Consider the following 27,333-nt stretch of genomic DNA (forward strand, 5'->3'; position numbering starts at 1 on the left):
TCTGCCAGGGTCCTGGGGTCCCCATCGTCTCCAAGTCTCCAGGAAGTCAAGCCCCAGTGTCGCCGCACCACCCCCCGACCCTCTTCTCTTGGCACTGGGCTCGCGAATCCGTGCCTAATATCAAGGAGGTGCCCCAAAAGGGTTCGTTCCGCTTCACCCCCCCCCCCCCCCGCCCCGCCACCCGTCCCCGCCCTAAGAGGTCCCAAATTTGGAGAAGGGCGGGATGGATGGTGATGCTGTTTCTGAAGCAGAAACTCAGAGAGTGAACAGTGAAAGGAGCTGCGGGTCGGGACGCATTAGCGCTTTATTGAGCCCCTCCCCCGCGGCGGGGCGCCGGGCTGGGTGGTACGGTGGTCTCTGCTCAGGTCGTTCACCATCCGAGCGCCCAGGTGCGCAGGATCCGCAACAGGAGCGAGTCAGTGCTGGCCTGTGCCTGGGAAAGCAAGCTCAGTGGGCGGGCGCTCCCAAGAAACAAGGCAATTCCGAAGTCCAGCTCACTTGTTTCTCTAGGCAGGAGGGTTTCTCATCCACTTCCCCACCTAACCCGGTCTCCCACCAGCCCAGAGAGACGGATAGTGTTAAAGAAAGTTGTACTTCGGCCGGCGCGCTAGGGGGCGCGCCCCTCCTGGTTGAGGTTGGGAGTAGGGGCTCCAAGCGATCCCTGATGCCCCTGAGAGTACGATGGCCCGACGGTGGAAGGGGGTCCCCGCCAGGCCCCGCCGATGTCCACACTTACTTTCCCGCCCATCCGTCCGCTCTTCCTCTGGTCCTGCGTTGCCCTCTTCCCCTTCTACCGCGACCTCCTCATCCTCTTCCTCCCCAGAAGTGCCTAGGCCAGGAGAAGGCTGGGTGAGTTGGGGTCCCTTATTCTCTGGCCGTCTTACCCCCATCCCTCCCCGACCCAGAGGGTCTGGACGCCCAGTCCTAGTGGCCGGCCGCTCCCTCCCATCCTGGCTTCCTCACCTGGCTGGAAGTCGATGGTCCTCAGCATTTCGGCCACATGCTCCACGCTCACGGTGAATTGATCCATTCTTTCATAGCCCGGCTCTGGCCGGCCGGCCAGCTCCACCTTCGACATCGTCCCGACCCTGCAGCAGCCCAGCGGCTTGGCTGAAGACACCCAGCACCACTACCCCCCCTTCCCACCCTTGCCAGTGGAGTCCCCGCCCACCCCTTCCTCTCCCTTCCCACTCCACCTACTCACTTATTGATCAACTCCTTGGCCTGCTGCAGGGAAGAAAGGAGGGTGAGAGTAAGCACTGTGCCAACCTCCGGCAATATCCCATTTCTGATGCCCACCACTGTCCTGCGGGTTAAGGGTATATGCATGTCCCAATTTGTTAAGGAAAAAAATGGATAGAGAGGGTGACTTGCCCAAAGCCACGGGGCAAGTAGGAGCCAGAGGTAAGACTTAAACCCGGCTTCCCATCAGCCCTGGAATTTCTTTGGAAGGAATGATGCTAAAGCTGAAACTCCAGTACTTTGGCCACCTCATGCGAAGAGTTGACTCATTGGAAAAGACTCTGATGCTGGGAGGGATTGGGGGCAAGAGGAGAAGGGGATGACAGAGGATGAGATGGCTGGATGGCATCGCTGACTCGATGGACGTGAGTCTGAGTGAACTCTGGGAGTGGGTGATGGACAGGGAGGCCTGGCATGCTTCGATTCATGGGGTCGCAAAGAGTCAGACACGACTGAGCGACTGATCTGATCTGATCCCAGGGCAAATGCCCCCACTCCAGCCACTAGGTGGCCTGCCACTGCCTGCCCCCCTCCCCCCAGGGCCCACCTGCAGGTAGAGCGCCATCTGCGGCTCCTCCATGGACTGGATGGCAGACTCCACCAGCTTAGAGGAGGCCTCCAGGTGGTCTCCGTACTGGCGGATGAGGCCCCTGACTCGCTGCAGCTTCTCCTCCTGCTCCCGGGCCAGCGCCTGCAGCAGCTCACCCTTCCGCTCCTCCAGCACTGCACACAGGCCCTCAAACCTCTGGTTCAGCAACTGCTTCTGCCTCCGGCTGTTTTCCTGAAAAACCGGGAGTAAGGATGAGACCTCATAGCTGGGAGAGTACCAGGCTACTTGTCCCATTCCCCACTTAATGGACGTCAGGTGGAACCAAGAAGAGATGTGACCTGTCAATTACAACCACAAATTAGTGGCAGAGACCAGACTCCACCCAAGGGCTGCTGGTTCCCAGATCTTTTCAGTAATAATACTGATATATACTTTGTTGAGGTTTAATTGAAATATAACATATTAGCTTCAGATGTACAAAATAATGATCCAATATTTGTGTATATTGTGAACTTAACACCACAATATGTCTAGTTAACATCCAGCACCATACATAGTGGACAAAAATGTTTCCCTGTGATGGGAACTTTTAAGATCTACTCTCTCAGAAAATAACACTATATATTTAAATGAGTTTCATGAGTGCTGCTGCCGAATTCTCTGACTCTGGTTTTTATTTGTATTATCTCACTTAATTCTCAAAAAGATCCATGGAGGTAGCCATCATATCATTCTCATCATCACTCTTTTACGTAGTTAAAAACAAGCAGACCCAAACACTGAGAACTTAAGCCACTGGACCAAAGTCACAGAGGAGGACAGAGCTGGGATTCAAACCTAGCAGCCTGGGTAAGCACATTCTACTACTTGTGATTTACCTCCAGTAGCCCAGCAACTTTCCCTCCCTCCCTTTCCAGGCTCACCTCGATGGTCTGGCACACCTCCTCCATCTGTGTGATCACTGCTTGCACACGGTCATTGCCGGCCACCAGCATCGCGATGCCATCGCTGAGCTCACTCTGCCACACACAGAGGCTAGCACTCAGGGCTGGAGGACCTGGTCTGGAGCTAAGCTCCTCCCTCCCTGGCCAGGGCTACCCAGGAGAGGACTGTCCCCTCCACTACCACCATCAGGGCATCCTCAGGGCAACTCTGACAGAGATCTAGAGAGTTTAGAACCATTCAAGAAGTTTGGAAGCACATTCTATAAATTCTGGAAGGAAGTGGAGAGAGGAAGTCTTCCACCACCAAGTGAGAAAGAGACATTCACCAAATATCCACCAAATGCCAGGCACTGGGCTGCATGCTTTATCTTCCATCAATTTTGAAAAGGTCTTCAGGATTATCCGTTAAGATAATATTGCCTCTTCTCCATTCTCTTTATTCTCTCATTCTGGGACTCTGATATCTAATCAGAGTATCTAATATATCTAGAGTATCAGATATATCTATCATATATCTAATGTGTTAGACCTTCTCATTCCCAACCTCCTCATCTCCCAGTGCTATATTCTAAGCTATTTTTTCAGTCCTCTCTTTCCCTTAAAAAAATTTTTTTTATGTGAAAAAAAAATTTTTTTTTTATGTGAAAAAAAAAATTTTTTTTCTGGCCATGCTGTGTGGCTTGTGGCATCTTAGTTCCCCAACTCAGGCCCTCGAGAGCAAAAGCACAGAGTGCTAACCACTGGACAGCCAGGGAATCCCTAGTCCTCTCTTACTGAGAGAAAGTTGTCATTTAATTCATCCCTTGAATGTTTTGTTTTCTACAATTATATTTTCATTTCTAAAAGCTCTGTTCGGTTCTTCGTCAAATCTGCACTTTTGATAGTCTATTATTGCTTATTTTTAAATTCCATTTTTAAAGCATTTTATACAAAGCTGACTTTACATTCTTTAATAATTCTAGTATCTTAAGTTTTTGAGGGTCTAAATCTGAAAATTTTGTTTCTGCTGACTTCACTCATGAGTACGTTTCTTTGTGTATCTTCAATCGTGAGCCCATCTTATGTTGATCTTAATCTAAGAAAAACCCAAGGCCTAAATTGAGGGTTTTTCCACCAGGCAGAATTTGCATTTGCTTTTGTCAAAAGCCAGGTGGCACAACTGACCACTTTAGGGATTCCTGGGATTCCAGTGTATCCTGTGATCCTTGGGGGTCTTTGTTGTAGGTCCCCCAAGTTTCAGGAGTTTGTAGGCATAGTCTCATCTGTCTAGTACAGTAATAATTTGCCCTGTGGGAAATCCTGCCTTTCCCATGCTTATCATTCAGGGTTCTGTTCACATCTCACTCCCCCTCCTTCTCTCCCTACCTCACCCACACTTGGAGCTTTCCTTTACTTTCTACCTATCAATTTAATTTTTATTTTATCTTTTCAATTATTTTTTAAAAGTTAACTGATCAATTTCTATTTTTGGCCATACTGCATGGCATGTGGAATCTTGGTTCCCCAACTAGGGATTGAACCAGTGCCCCCTGCGTTGGAAGCTTAACCACCAGACCTCCAGAGGAGTCCCTTAATTTTTAATGTTTTATGTAGAATCTACTTGTATGACAGTGAGATGGCCTTGAGAGTTCACCATACTACATCCATTTCTCGTATGATCCTTACAACTCTCAAGTGTAAGCATTTTCATCCCCATTTTACAAGAGAGGAAGAATGTCAGGGTCAGAGAGCTCAAGTGACTTACCCGAGGTCACACACTGAGCTGGGACTTCAGCCCTGATCTGCCTGCCTTTGAAGTCAAGTGGAGTAAGAGGCTGCAGTTTGAGATCCCATCCTGTGTCCCCACCCCCACCCCCCCATGCTTGCTCCCTCTGCTGCTTGATACCTTCTGACGTTTGTAAATGGTGGGCAGTGGGGCCACCTCACAGTCCTTGTGGGCACCAAAGACCTTGCAGAGAGAGCAGGTGGGCACTTCACAGCTCAGACAGTAGATATTGATCTTCTCGTCTTCATGCTCCTCACACATGAGGTGCTGCTCAGCCTTGGAATGCAGTGGCCTGCGGGGAGGCAAGCAGTGTGGGAGCGGGAGTCAGGGGCCAGGCAGGGGGGGCAAGCGTGTGAGGCCCCCTGAGCACTTTTTCTTTAGCCTCCACCAGCCCCTGCCACCCTCTGTGCCCCGACAGCTGCTGCTGTGGCTGGGCAGGCGGGTGACTTCCTCTTCACTTGAGGAACAGAGCTACGTACAGGGTACAGGATGCCTACATCCAAGAGTAGTTTCTATTCCAGGCAGCACGATGTCCCACAGGGAGGCAGGTCATGGAGGGTTGACAAGGACCTTGCTGATGGATGGCCAGCACCCCCAGGTGAAGAAGGGGTTAGCGCTGGCCAGGAATCAGAGGCCGCCTGAGCTGGTGACCTGCCGAGCTGTGGGCAAGTCCCTCCTCCTCTCAGGTCCACTCCTCTCATCACTAAACTGAAGGGGCAGGTTGACTGTTTCAGCTTCTCCCTGCTGGCCCTGATGGGCTCCCTGGCTATGTCCCAGGCCCTGCACTTTAGAGAAATGAGACCCTAACAGCTCACCGGGAGGACTCCTGCTTGTAAATGTCGATAATGTTCTCCACGAGCAGGTTCCGCTGCAGGCCGTAGACGCCATGTCGATCCAGGACCACCTCGTGCCTGCAAGATGGGCAGCGGAAACGGCCCCCCGAAGACACAGTGGTGGAGCTCCGGGACTGCCACAGAGGGTTCGAGGCCTGTGGGTGCAGAGAGCATGAGAGGAGGGCCCAGTGAGTTATGGGGGAACTGGAGGGGGCAGGAGGGAAAGTCAGCGGGGCTGGGGAGTAGGACAATGATGGAGGGGAGGCAGCAGCTCTTTTTTTTTGGCCATGGTGTGCTGCATGGCATGTGGGATCTTAGTTCCCCAAGCAGGGATTGAACCTGTGTCCCATGCACTGGGAGCACATAGTCTTAACCACTGGACCACCAAGGAAGTTCCCACCCACTCTTTTCTACAGCTGTGCGCTCCTCTGAGAGCAGCCCCAGGTGGGTGGCCATGGAAATCTCTCCCATATTTGTCTCGTTACTCAGCCCACCCCTTTGAGTGTCGCTGCATCCAGAGCCTAGCTTGATCAGGCCTTGTCAGGACAAGACCTCCTCAAAGGGGCCCAGCTTGGAGCTGTGGGGAGACATTGACCTCAGCAGGAAGACCGAGAAGGGAAATGGTCTCTGAGTGGTGCAGCCAATAGCCTCTAGCCTAGGGCTCTCGTGGGCCACGTGTGGGGGAGATTCTTTGCAACCCCGGGCAGGGGTACAGAGACAAATGCTGAACAACAGAGCAGACACATAGAGCCAGATAATCCAGGGAAATCTCTCCAGGCACAGGGAAGCAGGGCTCCTGGGTTCTCATGCTGCTCCTGTAGTGCCCTACTGTGCATGTCTGGGCAAGCATTCAACCTCTGCACAATTAAGGACTAGACTGGATTATTCACTCTACCACAAATATTGAGTGTGCCAGGTAATTGCTAGGCTCTGGGGGAAAGATGACTATCCCTGCCCTCAGGAAGAGCAAATTCACAACTCCAACCAGTGGGCTGGGTGTTACGACAGGAGGAAGCTTGGAAGGAGGACTCACCAGATGGGATCAACAGTTCCTCCCATTTATACCCCTGAGAGGACCTGCTCCATCCCGTCCTAAAAAGGAGAGCCCCGCCATGGCTGAGGCCACAGAGGGTTGGCTCAGAATTGAGGACGTGATCGATCACCTGACCCAATAGGACCAATCAGTTTTTCTCTCTAGGAAATTGGAATGGAGACACAGAGGCTGAGGTGACTAGACCAGGTGCAGCTTTTGAACTGAAAAAAGACCTGTGGAGTTGAGCTAAGAGCCGACATTGTGGCCATCCTGAAATCTGTACAAGTGGGCAGTGTGAGGGGTCAGACACTGTGAACAGAGAAGCCTGGTCTGCAGGGAAGAGAAAGAATCGATCTAGGGGGAGAAGTAGAGATGAAAGACTGGTGGAGATTGCTTGTTGTTCCTCAATATTCACTTCTTCTTCTTCTTCAATAATAGAGACCCTAGATTTTTAGTAAGACACATGGAATAAAGACCATGCAACCAAGCCTCCCTTCCAGCTGGGTGTGATGAGGTGACTGTGTTCTGGCCAATGGGATATAGATAGAAATGTTTTGTGCAATTTCTAGGAAGTATCTTCAATGTGAAAGGCATGCCCTACTTCTCCTCTTTTCTCCTTCCTGCTGACTGGAATGAAGATGAAATGGCGTATGCTGAAGCAGCCATCTAGAGCCATGCAGTAGACACATGCTGAGAATGGCAAGATAAAAGGAGTCTCTGATGAGGCAGAACTGGACTGCCCACTTTCTTTCTTTCTTTCTTTTTTTATGTTTGTTAACAAACAAGTTTTTATCATTTATAACTCGTTCAAGCAAGATTTCTGAATTCTTTACCCCTGACATCTGGAAAAAGAGAAGAATGCCCACTTTTGTCAATTCTATTGAATATTTTAGCCAAGGTAATCAGGCTAGAAAAATATATTAAAGGCAGCCAGATTATAAAAGAAGTAGTAAAATTATCTGTCTTCAGAAACAAAATGCTTACATTTAATGAAATATCTAAGAAATCCACAAAAGCAGTATAAATGCTGATTAATGAATTTAGCAAGTATTATAGGATAGAAAAGCAACTCACAGATATCACTCTTATTTGTAGAAACTAGCAACGAACAATCTGCAAATGCTGCTGCTGCTGCTGCTGCTAAGTCACCTCAGTCATGTCCAACTCTGTGCAACCCCCATGGACGGCAGCCCACCAGGCTCCCACATCCCTCGGATTCTCCAGGCAAGAACACTGGAGTGGGTTGCCATTTCCTTCTCCAATGCATGAAAGTGAAAAGTGAAAGTGAAGTCGCTCAGTCGAGTCAGACTCTATGAGACCCCATGGACTGAAGCCTACCAGGCTCCTCCGTCCATGGGATTTTTCAGGCAAGAGTACTGGAGTGGGGTGCCATTGCCTTCTCCGTGGACTGCCTACTTTCACTGGAGAGAAAAAAAGTTTTACCTACTTGAAGTCACTGTTATTTTTGGTTTTCTGTCTTTTACAGCTGAACCTAATCCTAATTGGCTGGAAGAATACTCCTAGAGAGTGATGGAGAGGGTAGTCATCTGTGACTTTGTGTGTTTACATGTATTTCCCACAGTTGGGTTCTATAAACTTCTCCAAATCCTTATCACATTTTGGCAGGATTTCTTTTTTTTTTTTTTAATCTATTTATTTATTTTGGGGTTTGCTGGGTCTCTGTTGCTGTGCAGGTTTTTCTCTAGTTGTGGCAAGAGGGGCTACTCTCTAGTTGTAATGCACAGGCTTCTCATTGCAGAAGCCTCTCTTGTCGCAGAGCACAGGCTCTAGAGTGCTTGGGCTTCAGTAGTTGTGGCTCCCGGGATCTAGAGTACAGGCTCAGTAGCTGTGACGCATGGGCTTAGTTGCTCAGAAGCATGTGAGATCTTCCTGGACCAGGGATTGAACCCAAGTCTCCTGCATTGGCCAGCAGATTCTTTACCACTGAACCTTGAGGGAAACCCTTGGCGGGATTTCTTGAAAATTATAAGAAGTTAATACTTTAGCCCATCATAAACCTAAAAAAGATTAGCTTGAGATTATCCCAAGGCTGTGTTTGGGTAAATAAACATAAATCCTTCTTAGTAACTGGAATTGTATGAATATTGTTAAGTTTAGCTTAAAGACTGTGTTAAAGTGTGAGATCGCTGGGCTTTTGTTTGCTTGATACAATTATCTTTCAGTATTTAGAATCCAAGTGAGCAAGGTGGTGTTAGGAAAACTCTAAACCTGCAAACTCCTGGAATCTTACTTCTCTTTGATTTGCTGGTGGCAAGCATTTAAATATGCTTGGTGTCTGAGTGGGAGGAAAGGGGGCGTATTATTTTGTATATAATTAAATTATTTTATTTTACTTTTGGCTGTGCTCGGTCTTCACTGCTGCACTTGGGTTTTCTCTAGTTGCGGAGGGCAGAGCACTCTTGGTTGTGGTGTGGTCTTCTCATTTCAGTGGCTTCTCTTGCAGAGCACAGGCTGTATGTGCATGGCTTCAGTAGTTGCAGCTCGAAGACTCTAGAGCACAGGCTCAATAGTTGTGGAGCATGGGCCTAGTTGCCCTGTGGCATGTGGAATCTTCCCAGACCAGGAATCCAACTCGTGTCCCTTGCATTGGCAGGTGGATTCTTAACCACTGGACTACCAGGGAAGTCCAGGGGGCATATTCTAAAGTCTTGGCCCAGAGCAAAGACAGACTCCTAAAGCTTCTGCTAACCTCTGCCCCTCACAATGCACCCTTCCTCCATACTCATTATTTAACAGTCAGCACATGTTTTGAGGACCTATTATGTGTCAAGCACTGTGCTAGGGGTTTTCCACACATTCTTGAATTTAACCCTCAAGAATTTCTTGTAAAGATGGTAGAAAAGGGACTTCCCTGGTGGTCCAGTGGCTAAGACTCTGAGCTCCCAATGCAGGGGTCCAGGTTCCATCCCTGGTCAGGGAACTAGATCCCACATGCCCCAGCAACGATCGAATGATCTCGTGTGCTGCAGCTAAGACTCAGAGCAGCCAAATAAATAAATAAATAATTTTTTAAAAAGATGGTGGAGGAGATGAACATTTACCCTCTAACCTGGACTACAAGAAATATAGTAAGAAATATACAAGTCTAACACCTATTGAATACTTAGTTTATGCCAGGCTTTGCTCTAAATCCTTTTATTTGTATTCAATTTATTTCATATCATTAGCTCCATTTCAAAGACGGGAAATTGTAGCCCAGAAAAGTTTAATAAATTTCCACATGGTCATCAGCCAGGTGGTGGCAAAATCAATATCTGAACTCAGGCACTCTGACCTCAGGGTCAGAGTAATCATTATACTCAGAATAATCATTATACTACATTGTCAGATACAATAAAATTTAGGTCCATTGAAGAATGATGCCCAAAGCTAACATTTTTCTCTCTGAGCCTTAGGTGAAGTGTTTTAGTAAAAGAGTCATGAGGGACCAAGCATCATCCTTTCATATAGGAACCTTTCACATAGGAAAGAGAGGACAGCCTAAAAGTCAACTGTGCAACTGTGGATTGAAGTTATTTCAACAGAAATAAACAGAAGATGACTCATCATACCAAAACCCCGTGTGCCACAGAGTGCTAGCTGGCAACCAGAGTGACCTTCTTGTCTGTGGAAAGATAGTTCAAATCTCACAGGAGAACTCCTCCCATGGCTACACATGCCCCCATGGTAGATAATTCATCATAATTCATCAGACTTGTGTGAAAAATATTCTGAGGCAACATAACCAAACTGAGACACTCAACTGCCTACTAATCCAGGTCATACCCCTCTATTCATCCAAGAAGCCAAAGAGGTAAACAGAGATTACAAACCAATGACAACAGTCGGAGAGCCAGTCTGCTTTTGGAAGGAAGCCAAGGTCAACAGGGTTGAGTGACGAATTTACCCTCAGTACCAGATAAAGCTACCCCTATTTAAAGAAGACTGATAAACAGAAGAGAGGCAACAGGAGATAAAAGCCAAGATAATCCAAAAAGGAAATGGAAAAGAAAGCATGATGAACAAGGGACAAAGACACCTTCTGGAAGAACTGCTTCAACAAACAGTTCAATTTCAATTAAAGAAACAAAGAAAACAACTCTCAAATCCGTACATGACTAGTGGAAAAATCATAGCTTTGGCTAAACAGACCTTTGTCAGCAAAGTGATGTCTCTGCTTTTAATATGCTGTCTAGGTTTGTCAGAGCTTTTCTTCCAAGAAGCAAGCATCTTTTAATTTCATGGCTGCAGTTACCATCTGCAGTGATTTTGGAGCCCAAGAAAATAAAATCTGTCACTGTTTTCATTTCCCACCCATCTATTTGCTGTGAAGTTATGAGACCGGATGCCATGATCTTTGTTTTTCGAATGTTGAGTTTTAAGCCAGGTTTTTCACTCTCCTCTTTTACCCTCATCAAGAGGCTGTTTAGTTCCTCTTCACTTTCTGCCATTAGTGCGGCATCATCTGCATATGTGAGATTGTTGCTATTTTTCCCAGCAATCTTGATTCCAGCTTGTGCTTCATCCAGTCCAGCATTTCACATGATATACTCTGCATATAAGTTAAATAAGCAGGGTGACAATATACAGCCTTGATGTACTCCTTTCCCAATTTTGAACCAGTCCGTTGTTCCATGTCCAGTTCTAACTGTTGCCTCTTGACCTGCATACAGATTTCTCAGGAGGCAGGTAAGGTGGTCTTATATTCCCATCTCTTTAAGAATTTTCCATAGTTTGTTGTGATCCACACAGTCAAGGGCTTTAGTGTAGACAATGAAGCAGAAGTAGATGTTTTTTTGTAATTCCCTTGCTTTTACTGTGCCCAATGGATGTTGGCAATTTGATCTCTGGTTCCTCTGCCTTTACTAAATCCAGCTTGTACATCTGGAAGTTCTCAGTTCATGTACTGTTGAAGCCTAGCTTGAAGGATTTTGAGCATTACCTTGCTAGTAGGTGAAATAATAGAACTGTGCGGTTCTTGGAACGTTCTTTGGCATCACCTTTCTTTGGGACTGGAATGAAAACTGACCTTTTTCAGTCTTGCGGCCACTGCTAAGTTTCCAAACTTGCTGGCATATTGAGTGCAGCACTTTCACAGCATCATCTTTTAGGATTTTCAATTGCTCAGCTGGAACTCTGTCACTTCTACTAGTTTTGTTCATAGTAATGCTTCCTAAGACCCACCTGATTTCACACTCTGGCTCTAGGTGAATGACCAAACCATTGTGGTTATCCAGGGCATTAAGACCTTTTTTGTATAGTTCTTCTGTGTATTCTTGCTGTCTCTTCTTAATCTCTTCTGCTTCTTCTAGGTCCTTGCTGTTTCTGTCTTTTATTGTGCTCATCTTGGCATGAAACGTTTCCTTGGTATCTCCAATTTTCTTGACGAGATCTCTAGTCTTTCCCATTCTACTGTTTCCCTCTATTTCTTTGCATTGTTCACTTAAGAAGAAAGCATAGTGTCCTTGATTAAAGAAGAACCAGTCACAAAAGGACAAATACTGTATGACCCTTCTTATATGGGGTACTAGAACGGTCAAACTCACAGAGATAGAAGGGTGGTTGTCAGGGGTTGCGGGAAGTGAAATGAGGAGTTATTATTTAATAGGTACGGAGTTTCCATTTGGGGGATGATGAGAGTTCTGGGATGGATAGTGGTGATGGTTGAACAACAACGTGAATATTCTTAATGCCACTGAACTGCACACTTAAGAATGGTTAAGATAGTAAATATTTATTTTATGTGTACTTTACCACAGTGCTACAAAAGAGAAGAAAAAGTAATCAAGACTTGTTGGGTTATCTTGGTCAAGGGTCCTACTTCAGATTCCCCACAGTGAGGACTCACCCCAGAGATTGACCTGAGGTGGGCTGGCAAGGCATGGTGCCTCATTACCGCTTCCACACCTGCCAGAGAAATTTCCTTGGTGGCTCATCCCACTGGCTAATCCTGGCTAAACCATTCTCCCAGGACCAGGGGCTCTGAGAAGCAATCAATGCTTAGGCAGTCAACCTCAGTCTCTTGTTTGAAGAGCACCTTTCTTGGAAGCTGGAGAGCACGCAGGGAAGGTGAGGGGGAGGGTTACTCCTCTCTGGCCACAGGCTGGTGCTGCTCCCTGGAGTAGATGCCACAGCTGAGCCCAGATTTGCCACTCATCCCCGGGTCCCAGAGTCCTCCCCTCTTCCACAGCTCAATTCCTCCTGCCATATTCTACCTCCGGTTGACTTTGCTCCTAACCTTGAGGGCGCCTCTTCCTTTTTGTAATGGCTTCAGCAATGTTTCCCCTACCCAACTCCACATCCAACTTCCTTTGCTAGAGTAGACCCTGAAGCGTATATATGTGTGTGTATATATATATAGACACATACGTGTGTATATGTGTCCTTGGGTACTAGGGCTAAACTTGACTACTAATAAACAGTAAAGTTTTCTTTTGGATTTTTGGAGGCTTCTGGCTCATGGCATGACATGTTGCTAGCTTATGTAGCTCAGACTCCCTCACTGTGCTACCCAAGTGTGCATTGTTTCCCAAAATGTGGTGTACATACTGAGGACGGGCATGAAGATTTCAGGAGGCACGGGGATGGACATATGAATTCCTTAGGTGTTTGTTGTTTAGTCGCTAAGTTGTGTCTGACTCTTTTGTGACCCCATGGACTGTAGCCCGACAGACTCCTCTGTCCATGGGATTTTCCAGGCAAGAATTCTGGAGTGGGTTGGCATTTCCTTCTCCAGGGGATCTTCCCAACCCAGGGATTGAACCTGCAATGGCAGGCAGATTCTTTACCACTGAGACACCAGGGAAGCCCTCTTACGTGTTTACCTTAATGTATATTAGAAAAAAATAACCAGCCTATAAAATTGGTGATTTTTCGTGGATTTTATCATTTAGAATGATAAATATTTCATCTTTGAAGGTGAGTTCTTTTTTACAGAGTTATTTATTTGACTGTACCAGATCTTGTTTGGGGCATGCAGGTTCTTGGTACCTGCAAGACATAGTTCCCTGACCAAGGAATCCCTGCATTGGGAGGTCTGGGTCTGAATCACCACAGAAGTCCCCAAAGTGAGTTCTTTTAAGTAGAAATACTTAAGCATAGTACAAATGGCGTACACAGTTTTGGCAAAAATCAGGAAGATGACAGAGAATGAAGTTTGGGACATTTGCTCTAACCCTTTCCTAACTCCCTCCCCTAATCAAAACTTGTATGTCTTCTGTCCTGAACAGTTTGCAAATGTGAAGCGGCTACCTTGAGAAAGTCATCTGTACTAGACATGCAGATAAAATTGTTCCCCATTCTCGGTAGCATCTCTGTATTTTAATTGAGAGCATTTAATGCAAGATAATATAGGGAAAGTAGCAGTGATCTGAAGATGTGGCTTGGGATTTGCCATTTATGACCTTGGGAAAACAATTTCTCTTATGGCTCACGTTTCCTCAGATCTAAAAAGAGGATTTGTACTTAGCAGTAGCTCCATTCAAAGGCTGATGTTCTCTGAGCAATGAGCCTTAATGGATATATTTATGGTAAGAACACTGACCAGTGTGGGGGAAGGGAGTTGTTAGTTTTTATAGCAACCTTCTCCTCTCACATCTTGCAGGTCACCATGTCCCTGTTTTGAATCCACTATCTCTCGTTTGTGCCTCCCTCTAGCTGTCCCTGGAATGCCCTCTTCCTGTTTGATATTAAAAGTTGTTGAAATCCCATCTTCTCTGAAATAGCCCTAGTGTGTTTAGATGGATTTATACATTCTATAATTTTATATTATTTATGAGGCTTAAAATTTATATAATACAGGAGCTCCCTGGTGGTCCAGTGGCTAAGACTCCAAGATCTAATGCAGGGGACCTGGGTTCCATCCCTGGTCAGGGAACTAGATCCCACATGCTGCAACTAAGCCCCAGCGCAGCCAAAAAAAAAATTCACAACACACCTGTATTATTTTTTTAACCAGAATAAACAGTAAAATTGTTTTTTCAGATAGTTAACATGCTGGTTATTTAATGCTGCTGCTTAGTTGCTTCAGTTGTGTCTGACTCCACAGACTGCAGCCTGCCAGGCTCCTCTGTCCATGGGGATTCTCCAGGCAAGAATACTGGAGTGGGTTGTCATGCCCTCCTCCAGGGGATCTTTCTGACCCAGGGATCGAACCCAGGTCTCCCGAACTGCCCGCAGATTCTTTACCACCTGAGCCACCAGGGAAGCCCGGTTATTTAATAGTAAAGACTAAATGAGTTACAATGGTATTACAATGCAACTATCTTTAACATGTTCTTAACATGGGGAGAGACTCATGAAAAAAGCAGGATCTAAGTCTATATAGACAGTAGGATCCAAATTTTGAAATGGGTGATGGGAGTTAAAGGATTTTAAAATTTCTTATTTGTATTCATCTACGTTTCCCAAATTTCTTTGTATAAACCATGAATTACTTTATAAAATTCATAAAATAAAAACTAAATATTTTTGCAATAATTTCCACTGAGTGATAGAATTGTGGGTGATTCCTTCCTTCTTTTTTAAAAAAATATAATTTTGAAATTTTGTACAAGGACCTCGTGTTTGGGGAAATAAATGTTTACTTTTAAAAAAAACAATGCTCAATCCTGCCGTGAATGAACAGGGGGCATTAAAGTGCCAGAAGCATTAACAGGAGAAAAGATACTTGGCAGACCTATGTTAGTTTACTCCCTAGTTCATACACTGCTGCTGCTGCTAAGTCTGACTCCATAGATGACAGCCCACCAGGCTCCCCCGTCCCTGGGATTCTCCAGGCAAGAACACTGGAGTGGGTTGCCATTTCCTGCCCTATCTCCTGGGCGGGGAATTCAGGCTCCATCACTCCATTACCTCCCTAAGGGGTTCTTATGGTCAGCCTCATCCCTGGGGGCCATTTCCCCATTAACGACCCTTCAGCCCAAGGAAGGGTGAGGGGAGAAGGGTTGTCAGTTATATTAAGGGGGTTGTTCTTGTTGTTTTAAACAAACTGGAGAAGCATAAATAAATAAAAGGGTTTATCTTAAAAAAAAAAAAAAAAGAACTGTGTGTCTATCTGGCCGGATGGAGGCGTGGGAGATCTTACTTCCCTGACCAAGGGCGCCCCCTGCAGTGGAAGCGCAGAGTCTTCACCACTGGACCACCGTAGTTTAAGGAAAACCCTTAGTTTAAGGAAAGTGTTTAAGAAAATACCACTTGAAGACAGGGTAGACAGGAAGCAGGAGATGGTTATTAGAAAGAGTTTTAGGAAACCAAAGATACTAGAGGAGTTCAAATTACAGACAGAGGAGTCATGGGACAGAGAGAACTTGAAAGGTAGATTTTACCATGAAGGGCTTTAAAAAAAAAAAAAATTGTAAAACCTTAGAGGGTTTTGAATCCAAGGGTAAAGAGCTGAACTTAATTTTGTAGGCGAAGTTTCTAAACTGCAAGAGAAAAATCAGAGTGAATATTAATCAGAAGTGATTTGGATAAACGGGAGAGAAGACTGGCTATTCTGATGGAAAGGCCCAGGCTTCCCTGGTGGTCCAGTGGTGAAGACTCTGCGCTTCCACTGCAGGGGGCGCCCTTGGTCAGAGAAGTAAGATCTCCCACGCCTCCATCCGGCTAGACACACAGATCAGAAGCAAGTCACAAGCAAGTCACTGTCTTGCCCTCAGACAGAAACAGAAAACACTGCAAAGATCAGGGATGCCAGAGGTGGAATCTGGCCAATTGCGTGGATGTGAGTGGGCTGCCGGCGAGAGGAGGGAGTAAAAAAAATTCAGACCTTTCAAGGCTGGTGCTTGGGAAGACATTGGTGCCTGTGACGCTGCAGAACTTAAACCTGGGGGACACTGCTCCCCAGATGAGTAGAATTCAAGGGTTCTGTGAACCTTGATGGGAAAAAGGACATCTTTATTTTCACTAACGTCTAGAAATTGAGCACTTTCCTTTATTACGAAGGTAGGAAGTGGGGTGTGGAATTGGGTGGGGGAAACATTGCGGAAGCCATGAGCTGTCTCTCTTTTAAGCTATATTTCTTTGGTAATGGTCTGCAGCCTCCAATGGAAACATTCCATCTAGAAAGATGCTCTGTGAATGCAATTCCTCTATTGAATCTACACTTCTCTCAGAATCTTTTCCCTCTTTCCTGGCTACCCAGAGTGATGCTGATTTGGGATACTTGCCCAGGACGTAAGGAGGGTTGTTGGCAGCTATCTCCCCTAAACTGTAGGCCTGGCCAATGACGAATAGTGGACTGTGCAGGTCCTCTGAGACAGAACTTCAGAATATACTAGAGAAACTGTGGGAAAACAGGGGCAGAAGACCACACATTTGAAGCAAGTTGAAGACCTTTAGAAGAATCCAGGAGGCAGCAAAAGCTGAGTTGTGGGTGGGGGAGGGGTTTTGAGGGGAGAGCTTGCTCTGCCCAACAGAACCTAGCAGTGAGCATGACACAGGGATTTGTGAAAAGAGGCTGGCTCAGAGGACTGGTAAGCAGGAGAGTGAGCCACGGGACTTCCCTACTCGGTCCAGAAGTTAGGACGCCATGCTGCCAATACAGGGGGCGTGGGTTTGATCCCTGGTCGGGGAACTTAGATCCCACATGCCAGTGGTGCAGCCAGGAAAAACAAGAAACAAAACAAAAAGAAGAGTGAGCCAAGATAGGACACTAGTAACTGAATGCAAAGTCCTGAAAGAATGGAAATACATGATGATTCTTCAATTTGTGAAATCAGATTGTTAGAATTACAAGGATGTTAAACAGCAATTTAAAGCCCCTCTTTATCCATGTGTGTGTAAACAGGCTTGAAGAAGTGAAACAACCTGCTTTACAGTCATGGCCAATTAAGGAAGAAACTGGTAGGACTAGAGCCCAGGAGTGCTGAGTCTCCGTCTATGATCGTGTTTCCCAGTAAATCCAGTTTCTGTCCTCAAATAAGATCCTAAGCCGACTACAAGATTAACACAGTTCATAAAATTTCAATCAACCAATTTCCCATAAAAGAAACCTGCCCAAGTCTGGGCCGGGGAGGGACATCTCAGTGCCCTCAGTGGCAGGTGGAAGTGGCTGAAGAGGAAGGCTGTATAGGGTTTTCACCAGCTGGCCTGTACTTGATGACAGCAGCCCTAACAATTAGACTGTAAAGAACTGGAATTTGGGGGACTTCCCTGGTGGTCCAGTGGTTAAGAATCCGCCTTGCGATGCAGGGGTCAAGGGTTTGATCCCTGGTCAGGGAACTAAGATCCCACACGCCATGGAGCAATTAAGCCCTGCAAACCACAACCACTGAGCCTGCGCACCACTAATGGGGAGTCTGTGCACCACAATGAAAGATCTCACATGCTTCAACTAAGATCCAAAGCAACCTAAATACTAAAAAAAAAAGAAAGAAAGAAAGAAAAAAGGAACTTGAATTTGGGATGAAATAAAAGAGGTCATTTCTTTCCCAGTTTGCCCTTTATGACAGGAGGAGGCCCCTTTCTTGCTATTCCCATCTCTGTAACTCTCTCCCTACATGGACACCCTCCAGAAAAGCTGTTTCTGAACAACCTTCTCATAAGGCCTTCTAGTTGTCTGTTAAATTACAACAGGTTGCAGCTCATAAACAAGTGCCCACAGTGAAGTGGGGGCAGGTATAAAAATAAACCACAGGCTGTTTTAAAGCAGTTTAGGAAGGAATAGAGTTTACAAATTCAGAAACACATGGGAAGATGTTTGTGTCAAATTCCCACACCGACAGCTTTCCCCTAGCCAAAATGCTTGGTTGCTGAGTGGGTGCAAGTGTGGGGAAAGAGAAAGAAATTAAAGGGGGTTAATGTGGTGTTTTGGTGTTTTATTCTGTTTAAATTCAGAGAGAGAGGGAGAGAGAAAGAGAACTGTATCACAGCTCTAAAGAAAATGAGTTAAATTGTGATGGCAACTATGTAAAAATATGTATAGAGACAAGCATAATATGCAAACATGAAAACAACTGCATTGGAGAAGGTGAGATTATGGATGACTTCCTCCCAAACCTTTAATACTCGTCAACATTTTCAATGAAAAAAAATTTTTTTTTTGGTCTCACCATGGGATCTTAATTCCCCAACCAGGGATTGAACCCAGGCCCTCAACAGTGAAAGAGTGGAGTCCTAACCACTGGACTGGCAAGTAATTACCTCAGAGAAATATTTTAATTTTTAAAATTTTGTTTCCTCTTTTGTTAACCTGATGCTCAGTTCAGTTGCTCAGTTGCATCCGACTCTTTGTGACCCCATCGACTGCAGCATGCCAGGCCTCCCTATCCAGCACCAACTCCCGGAGTTTATTCAAACTCATGTCCATTGAGTCAGTGATGCCATCCAACCATCTCATCCTCTGTCATCCCCTTCTCCTCCCACCTTCAATCTTTCCCAGCAGCAGGGTCTCTTCAAATGAGTCAGTTCTTATAACCTTATGTTTTAAGATCACAATCCCTCCAAATACTAAATTTTTTTTAGTATTTTAAAAATTATTTGGTTGTGATGGGTCTTAGTTGTGGCATGTGGGATCTTGTTCCCTGACCAGGAATCAAATGCAGGCCCCTTGCATTGCGAGTGCAGAGTCTTAGCCACTGGACCACCAGGGAAGTTTCTCCTTCCAAATTCCTTTTTGTTGTCCATCACAGTAGTTTTTTTAGGACAGCAAAACACTGAGCATCATCTAAATGTTTCAGAGCATGGGTGGAATAGACTGTGGCTCAGTCATGACAAGGGACCACTATATAGCCATTAAAAAGGAAGGTGCGTGTTGGAATGTGTGGCTATGGAACAACAGCCAAGAGAGTAAACCAAGGCAGGTGTAGGATAAATTTAAATGCATGCATACACACACACACACACACACACACACAAACGTGTACCTAACCACGGAAAATTTATCCAAGGGTACCCAAGAAAGTTGGTAATGGCTACTTCCATCTGGAGAAGGGAATTAGAGAGGGCCCAAGGTGAAGATTCACTTTTCATAATATAAATTCTTATAGTGTTGGAAAAAAATATGTGTGTGGGTGTGTAGTATACCGGTATCACTTTTCTAAGTCCTATTAACTTTCTAGGCAATGTTCTAAGTGTGTTCTTCCTAAGTAGTTTCAAGATATAGAAGTCCTATTCTCGTCCCCATACTTAGAAAACAGACAATCTGATTATGCCTAGAGTTGTCAAAATGTGGAGGCAATGTGTGAAAAAACTAAATATGCTCATCTTTCAGAGGGAGGTCTGCTGAGATGTATATACATAAGTGCAGCCAAAGAACTGGGTCAGCCTCCCACCAGGCCATTCCAAATAAAGCAGCAAGGAAATGAGCTGCTTCACTCCTCTCCTTGGAGGGCCAGGGGTGCCCTGTACTTCAAAAGATACACATTAGTCCAGATCCACAGAACCATCCTGAAGCCCCGGGAACCATGTTATCTCCCAAATATTCTGCACAGGGTTCAACCCAAACAATTCCCAAGTCTCTCTGGGCTCAGATCAGTATTCTAGACCTTCAGGGAACCAAAACAGTGTGTCTGGATACAGAAGACTGACTTGAACATCTTCTGGTTGTGGTTTAGTTGATAAGTCGTGTCTGACTCTTGCAACCCTATGGACTGTAGCCCGCCAGGCTCCTCTGTCCACGGGATTTTCCAGGCAAGAATACTGGAGTGGGTTGCCATTTCCTTCTCCAGGGGATCTTCCAGACCCAGGGAAGAACATATTCCAGCCTCCACATATAGGACCCCTCCCTGCATCCCTCTGCCCAGTGATACCGTGTGCCATGCACTTTAATATTCTGACCACTTTTTTCTTTTTTTTTTTACAGAATATGTTACCTTCACTTTCAAAAGTTTTCTTTGCTTTCACATATTTCAGGCTCTAATGAAAGAATGTTTAACTACAAATTCATGAGAAGGAATGGCAAAACCTTTCTGTCATTCCCCTCTGGGCATCTCAGCCTGAAGGATGTTCAGAGTTAATCAGACCAAGGGAAAACCCAAGATGGTGGGTTGCACATGACTGAATGCCTGGGATGATCAGACCCCAGAGAGGGAAAACCACTGGCTCTGAGGTTCTCTGGAGCCAAATAATGACAGGTTTGAACACTTACAGGAATGGGAGATGGCAAAAGGCCTCGATGGGAAGATGGCAGGAGAGACCATGGAGCTCAGCGAAGACAGCAGACAACAACGGTGGGTTGTGGGCGTAGCTGTAGAATGACCTGAATTAGCCAGCCCACTATTTTCCCCCAAACATGCTGCCCCCAAAGAACTTAAAAGGGAAGCATTCTCTTGGTTAAGTTAAATATCACTGTGTTCAACACGTTTCCCCATAATTTCTGATACAGATGAAGACTGCGTGTTCATGATGTTCCTTATCGCTGCCATGCCTACTAAGTCAGCCAGCTCTGGTCTATTCTGAGCTTTTACTTCATTGGTAAGGACACGTGTGTGTGTGTGTGTGTGTGTGTGTGTGTGCGCGCACGCGCGCGCCTTTATCCCTCACTCTCCCTGATCTTTGTTCCGTTTTAGAGATTACTAGAACCTACACCAAGGCATGGGGCAAGAAAGAAAGCCCACTTATATAAAACATTCGGATACGTGCTGCTTTTAGTTCTGAAACCAGGAGCTAAAATGAGATCTGTGAATTTGATTAGCTATGCTTTGCTCTGTGACCACACACAAGCGAAAATTGGTTCCATTTGGAGAAAGTAAAATGTATTCTCTGCCTTCTCCCTGCTTAAGTGACCTCGATCCCTTTTAACCAGCAGGTCTCGACTCACCGATTTGGGGAGGGACACACGTGTCACCTCTAGTGGGGGTGAATTCCCAGTGTTCTGTCCACTAACTTTGCCTGCCCCCTCCCAAGATGGATGCGCTCAGTCTTTTGCTTTAAATACAAATAATTTCACTGTCATCATGGACCTTTCTCACAGTCCACTTTTTAATGTTTCATTATCTCATTGCTATTTTCTCCAGATTTTCCATATTGTTCTTGAAATCTCAACTCCAAGCTGGAATGCAGAGTCACAGCACAGGCTGTCACACAGCCTGGTTAGAGGATCACTTCCCTGTCCAGTTTCCATGTGGGTCTCCTTTTCTCTGTAGAGACCAGCATCCCAGGGCTGTCCATGCATAGGCTGTATGCTCACCAGCCTGCAGAGCAGCTGCTGACTCATGCTTACTTTGGGATCTGCTAGGACCCCTGGCTCTCCTTCTGCCCTTCAGCCAGGACAGCCACCACCAGCCTCCTTGGGGCGCCTTCCTCCCATCACCTTCTGGGTGCTTGGCGCTGACCTGACAAAGAAGCCTCTCACCAGCCCGCCCTGCCCCAGCCCGGCCCCGGCCCACCTGGAAGACATCGTTGGCACACTTGCGGCACAGGTTGTGCTGGCAGGGTAGGATCACCACCGGTTTGGAGAACATCTCCAGGCAGATGGGGCAAATGAGCTGCTTCTCCAGGTTGTCCATGCTGTGTGCATCCCCTAGCAGCGGCTTGAAACCCACCGTGAAGTTCATCCCCTCAGCGACTGTGCCTACCCTGGCCTCGGCCCTGGTCTCAGCCTGCTCTCACTGCCTCTGGACCCTTCCTCGTGTACTTTCGGCAGTCTTCCGACTCTTTGCGTTCCCTTCTGTTGCTCACTCCTGAAACAGCTCTATGTCTCCTGTCCCTTCCTCAAAACAATTTGCCTTGTCCTTAGATAGCTGTTTTCAGACACTTCTCTGCCTCGCCTTAGTTTCTGCTCTGTACCCTGGCCAGGCACACGTAGCTTTTTCTCGTCCTCTCTCCCTGAATGGCTCTGTCCCTGGAAACTTCTCCTTCTGTTTCCCAAACCCCTCTTGTCCACTCTGTGGGCAGCGCTGTTTGCCTCTCACTCCCCAGAGAGGAGATTAGTTTTAACGTGGGGGTGGGGAGCAAGGGGCATGTGTGTGACATTCCAACTCCCAATTTAGCTCCTGAAAGGCGAGCCACAGCTGTCACCGAGTGAGTGACCCTGACTCATTCGGGAACGGGCGACTCCCCAGAGCAAGAGTGCGGTGAACTTCACTGCTGTGGTGGAAGCCGAGGTGGGCAACAGAGGTGCTCTCACTCAGAAGCTCCTGTGAGCCCCCGACCCCCATGCTTGGGCCTGGGTGCCTCTTCCAGGTAGCGACACAGAATCTCAACTGGCCTGTGTGACAGGCACCATACATGGCCTGGGTGAAAGGAGACATCCTGCTGGACCTATAGATAGAGACAATGAAATTGGTTGCCTCCAAGGCTTAGTCAGTGATTCTGACCATCTTCCTCTGAATCCTATGATTCAAAACAAGGGCACCAGAGATGAGAGAGAGGCTCTTTTTTGTACTTGCCCAGATCTTTCTTATATCCCCCTGCCCTAGGAAAAGAAGCCCAGGAGGCTGGAGCTGGCAGGTGCGCCAGGGCCTGAAATGACCTCATGAGCATATCCCTGAGAAAACATAGGATTCTGGTCCCTGAACACATCACTGGAGCCACGCCAAGGACATCTCTTGATTTGTTAGGAAATCTAGAGAAGCGGAGTTGGGCAGAAAGGACCTGGATGCCAGGGACCTATTTTGGGCACCGAGGAAATTGGTCTCCAGGAGAAATTTAGAGCACCGACAAAGTCATCATCACAAGGCTCTGGGAAGCCTCTGCCCCAGCTCCACACATGTCCTGATCTCTGGCTGAAGCAGGCTAGTCTCAGATATGCCCACGTGTCCTCTACCTTTTTCTCCTTCTTCTTCTCTATCCCAGGCATGATTTGTCTTTTGGGGGCCCAACATATGCGCTGGGATTGGATTTTAAAAAGCTCTTTTATTGACTGATATTCCTTAGCCCTTCTCCCACTCAGGAGAGAGAAGTTTGAGGAGTTACTAGGTTCTGACCCTGCGAAGATGGGGAATGGTGTGATGAGGATACCAGACAGACAGTGCAATGAAGCACACACGGGGAAAGGGCCTGGACACATTCAGTCTTTACCCTATCACATTTTCATGCCCTTATTTTAAGCGCAAAACATATAGTGATCAGCTTGTACAACATGAGACCAGAAGGATGGAAGCCGGCAGCCACTGCTGTGCGAACTTCGGTCAACCCCCAGGCCCCATGCTCATGGATGCTGTGCTAGCGGCTGCGGCGCAGGGAGAACTGAAAGGCGGGACAACGGCCTCTAAGCCTCAAATGCACTTATGCTCTTCCTGAGCTGTCTCATGGTGGTACGGGATGACGCTGGCAATGCCAAGGGCGTGGGCACCAGAAGAAGATGAGACCAGCTCCCAGAAAGATGAACTCGCTTGGGAATGAGGCTGAACGAAGAGTTCTTGGCACACAGAGTTGCAACAAAGGCGGGTCACCTGACACAGCAGCTCCAGGACAGGATCCATCCTGCTTGGTGTTCAGGATCCAGATGGATGTCTCATAAGTGGCTGACACTACGGCTGACACTGGCTCAAGTTCCAAGGAAGGCACAGGAAAAACAATGTTCAGGAAGACTGTCACCCCTGCCTAAGACCTCACAAGGGTTGGGTGGGAGGGCTGCTCTCTAACAGGTTAAAACTGGGACTAGAGCTAAAAAGAAGAACAGCTGGGTGACCCTGTACGGCCAGGGCCAGTGACAGCATCAAGGACAGAGATGGGGTCCTCACTGGGATGGAGGCCATCAGTGCTTGTGAAGACGGGAGTCTTACACGCAGAAGGGGCAAATCAGGGCTACTTGCTCCTCTCTTCCCCGAGTCCAGTGGCCTGGGCAGCAGAAGGCACCCTCACTGGCTCAGCATCTAAGGGCAGAAGAAGATGGCATCTTATTAACTAGAATGAATGATCATGCAGAATTTAAAGCAAACCCCCTACAGGGAAGGATACAATACCTGTAGTCCACACTATAAAGACATAACTTTCCACTAAAGACTCAGCTGAATTGTTTTTAGTGTGTATTTTTTCCTTACCCTTTAGTTATTGCTGCATTTCAGTTTTCATACCTCACTCTTCTTCATCTTTTACTAATTATCATCACTAGAACCATCTTCCCCTCTTCTAAAATGTTCTCTGCGTCCTATGATGGATTGAAAAACACATATGTAGACATCTGGTAACAATTTTAGTCTGTTGTATAGTTGCTAAGTTATGTCTGACTCTTTTGCGACCCCATGGACTGTAGCCCACCAGGTTCCTCTGCTCTTGAGATTTCCCAGGCAAGAATACTGTAGTGGGTTGTCATTTCCTTCTCCAGGGGATCTTCCTGACCCAGGGATCAACCTGAGTCTCCTGCCTTAGCAGGCAGATTCTTTACCACTGAGCCACCTGGGAAGCCCATTTTTTAGTCCACTGGTGAGAAAAGGGTTACCTTGCAGTTATGTATTCCTGTCACTAGATGGCACTGGTGTGAATTTCAGTCAACCCACACCTCAGTGGATAATCTCAGACACTACCTTTCTTGAGTAAATGCAAAGAACTGCATTCTCTAACTTGTCTTCAACTACTGCCTTTTCTAGGCACAGTCTCCCACCCCATTCCTTACCTTAATGCTCACTCCATCCATTAAGCTTAACAGTCATGGAAAGCAAACATTACACTTAAACTGTCAGTTTTGGGCATAAGCCCCTCAGAAGCCAAGCGTACCCTCTTCTCTTTGTTCACTTGGCCACAATACTGACTTGAGAGTTGGGGGTTCACAGTTGAGAGTTCAGGGTTTCACTCACAACCCTAATTCGGCTCTCACCCCAGTCCCTACCTGTGGTTCTCACCTGACCTGGGAGGCTGATGCTGGACATTTGATGCATTTTTTTTGTTAGTTGTTTCCTCAGGTGGTGGCTTAAGTGCTCCACAGCAAAAGCAGCAGCAGCAGCAACAACAGCAACAGGTGAGTAGAGCACACAGGAGGACAAGTGTCTACAAGGTGGGAAAGAATGGCTTCAATCCAGCAGTTACTGTGTATTTCCATTCAAGCTCCACCCAGCCTCAATTCTTCCAGCACCCAGTATGAGACAATAGAAGCATTTGTTCTAGGAGAGGAGAATCAGCCATCCTAAGAGTGGAGGGTTGCCCCTCCTTCCTTATTTTTAAGGGACCAGAAAGAATTGTGTACCTTGAACCAACAACTATTCATTGTAAAATAGTATGTGACGCCTTCTTCGCCAAAGTGATCATATATATATATCCCCAATGAGCCATGCCGGTCATAAATTTTCCGCTTCTTAGGGTCACTCAGTACAGCATGGGCTGTGTTGATCTCCTTGAAGATTTCTGCTGCTTGAGCGTCCCCTGGATTCTTGTCTGGATGATACTTCAAGGCCAGTCTCCTAGCCAGGCAATACCCAAAAGAAGGGTGGGCAGAGGATGGGAGTGGTGGGGGTGGGAGGGTTACGATGAATGACAGGGATAAGTCTCTAGAGGGTGAAGAAAGAATGCATGAGAGGATGGAGGCAAGCAAGCATTCCTTCACACGGAAGAGGATGATGGCCCCATCTGGCCCCAAAGTGGAGGTCTGGGTATTTAAAAATTGGGTCAGGGGACTTTCCTGGTGATCCAGTGGTTAAGAATCTGCTTTCCAATGCAGAGGATGTGGGTTTGATCCCTGGTCAGGGAACTAAGATCCCACTTAGGCAACTAAGCCAGTGCCTTCTAGAGCGTGCATGCCACAATGAAAGATCCTACACACCACAACAGAGACCTGATGCAGCCAAATAAATATTAAAAAAAAAAAAAAAAAAGGTCAGAAAGCAAGGTAGGAGGAGAAGGGTTTAAAGGGAAGAATTGCGAGATTTAATAAGGGGCTGATGTCTGAACCTGTAGGCCTTCTTGACGTCTTCAGGTGAGGCACCCTTCTTAAGCTCCAGCACTGCATAGAGGGTTGACCCAGACTTGGACAACTGGCGGGCGGCCTCGTCCACATGAGCCATGATCTGGGTGGGAGGAAGGGAAGCGTTTGTGAGAACTTCCAGGGGTGGGGGCCACAGAGAAGTGAACTTCCAGTGACAGGAAACTCATCACCTTCAGGGGCGAGGCAGGAAAGGGGCAACCATGGGACAAATATCAGACAATGGCGAGTGGCACCTGTGACTAGCAGGAGAGCACAGGTGACAAGACATTTGAATTCAAATTTTACAGAAGAAACGTCTTCTCCTCAGCTTCCCCAGTGCCCATCAGATACACAGAGCTCAGACACCCCACATTCTACAGAGGCAAAGAGGAGGTCTAAACCCTGCAAAAAGATCCATTTTGTCCAGAGCTACAGGGATTGTACAGAAGGAGTCCTGAGCCTGTCCAAGTCCTTGTTGGGTCTGAAAGCCCAGCAGGATCCCAGTCTCGGAACAGGCTGGGTGGGGAATCCTGGCGGTCCACAATCTCCAAGGGAAGAACAAGTCAGACCAAACTATGAGCTGCCTAAGAGAAGCCAAGCGTCTAGAAACCAGGCCGGAAGGCAGGGCTTGCACCTAGGCCAGACACTTTCTCCCTCCTAGCCTGCCCTCTCAAACCATCTCACCCCTGTTTCTCAGGGAGAACAGGGAGATGACTCAAGGATGACAGAAGAAGTGAAAACCGGGAGCTGTTGGGGCTGACCAGAGAGGGAGCAGGGAGCCGCACCCCAGGGAGTGGGAGACAGCCTGGGAGGCCGTGGTCTGGGAGAACCAAGGCGACAGCTCAGAAGGGAATGCTCTGGTTCCTCAGGTCCCCTCTGGCTCTGTGTGGACCCCTCATCCGGCCTGGCATCTACCTCATAGTCGCTCTATTCAGCCGGGAGGCCTCACGCGATCTCCATGAAGGTGTGAAACTTAATACGGCAGCGGTCCAGTGGCCGACCGAGCCTGCGCACTGCGTCAACACTACGGGTCACTTTTTGGCGCTGCCGGTAGGTCTTGGTTGGGGCTGGGGTGGGACTTATTTTGCTCGCAGGAAGCCTGAGCGTAGGGATCTGCCTGGTGCCCGTGGCCAAAGGCTGTGGGGTGTCAGTTTCTGCCCCACCCGCGGGTGCAGCCTCCAGGGGC

General features: G+C 47.1%; 2 protein-coding genes across 3 annotated transcripts; both read right to left on the reverse strand.

Moving 5' to 3' along the window:
- Window positions 1-280: 280 nt before the first annotated feature.
- TRIM54 (tripartite motif containing 54) lies at window positions 281-22,236 on the reverse strand. 2 transcript variants are annotated; one of them, XM_006046181.4, is made up of 9 exons: window positions 21,697-22,236; window positions 5,317-5,489; window positions 4,622-4,793; window positions 2,716-2,811; window positions 1,790-2,023; window positions 1,205-1,224; window positions 964-1,088; window positions 737-829; window positions 281-433 (listed from the first exon to the last, which is right to left on the reverse strand). In XM_006046181.4, the coding sequence occupies exons 1-9, from the start codon at window positions 21,862-21,864 to the stop codon at window positions 417-419; spliced, it is 1,098 nt and encodes a 365-aa protein (XP_006046243.1). In that variant the 5' UTR covers window positions 21,865-22,236; the 3' UTR covers window positions 281-416. The 2 variants fall into 2 exon arrangements, with proteins under 2 accessions (XP_006046243.1, XP_006046242.1); XM_006046180.4 differs by having other exon boundaries at window positions 1,205-1,227; window positions 21,697-22,234.
- Window positions 22,237-24,048: 1,812 nt separating this feature from the next.
- Window positions 24,049-27,333, reverse strand: DNAJC5G (DnaJ heat shock protein family (Hsp40) member C5 gamma). The gene is made up of 6 exons (XM_044926138.2): window positions 27,063-27,333; window positions 26,135-26,250; window positions 25,434-25,647; window positions 25,093-25,237; window positions 24,328-24,401; window positions 24,049-24,126 (listed from the first exon to the last, which is right to left on the reverse strand). Exons 2-5 carry the CDS (start codon window positions 26,245-26,247, stop codon window positions 24,349-24,351), a joined length of 525 nt encoding a protein of 174 aa, XP_044782073.1. The 5' UTR covers window positions 26,248-26,250; window positions 27,063-27,333; the 3' UTR covers window positions 24,049-24,126; window positions 24,328-24,348.

This window comes from Bubalus bubalis, chromosome 12 (assembly GCF_019923935.1).
Source record: "Bubalus bubalis isolate 160015118507 breed Murrah chromosome 12, NDDB_SH_1, whole genome shotgun sequence".
Classification (NCBI taxonomy): Eukaryota; Metazoa; Chordata; class Mammalia; order Artiodactyla; family Bovidae; genus Bubalus; species Bubalus bubalis.

Coding starts and splice junctions, on each gene's coding strand:
- TRIM54 (XM_006046180.4), bottom strand. CDS start 21,864: ATGAACTTCACGGTGGGTTTCAAGCCGCTGCTAGGGGATGCACACAGC. Junction 2,812..4,621: donor CCATTTACAAACGTCAGAAG/GTATCAAGCAGC, acceptor TGTGTGTGGCAG/AGTGAGCTCAGCGATGGCAT. Junction 2,024..2,715: donor AGGTGTGCCAGACCATCGAG/GTGAGCCTGGAA, acceptor CCGGTTTTTCAG/GAAAACAGCCGGAGGCAGAA.
- DNAJC5G (XM_044926138.2), bottom strand. CDS start 26,247: ATGGCTCATGTGGACGAGGCCGCCCGCCAGTTGTCCAAGTCTGGGTCA. Junction 25,238..25,433: donor TGAATAGTTGTTGGTTCAAG/GTACACAATTCT, acceptor CCCACCTTGTAG/ACACTTGTCCTCCTGTGTGC. Junction 24,402..25,092: donor GCATCAGCCTCCCAGGTCAG/GTGAGAACCACA, acceptor AATCCATCATAG/GACGCAGAGAACATTTTAGA.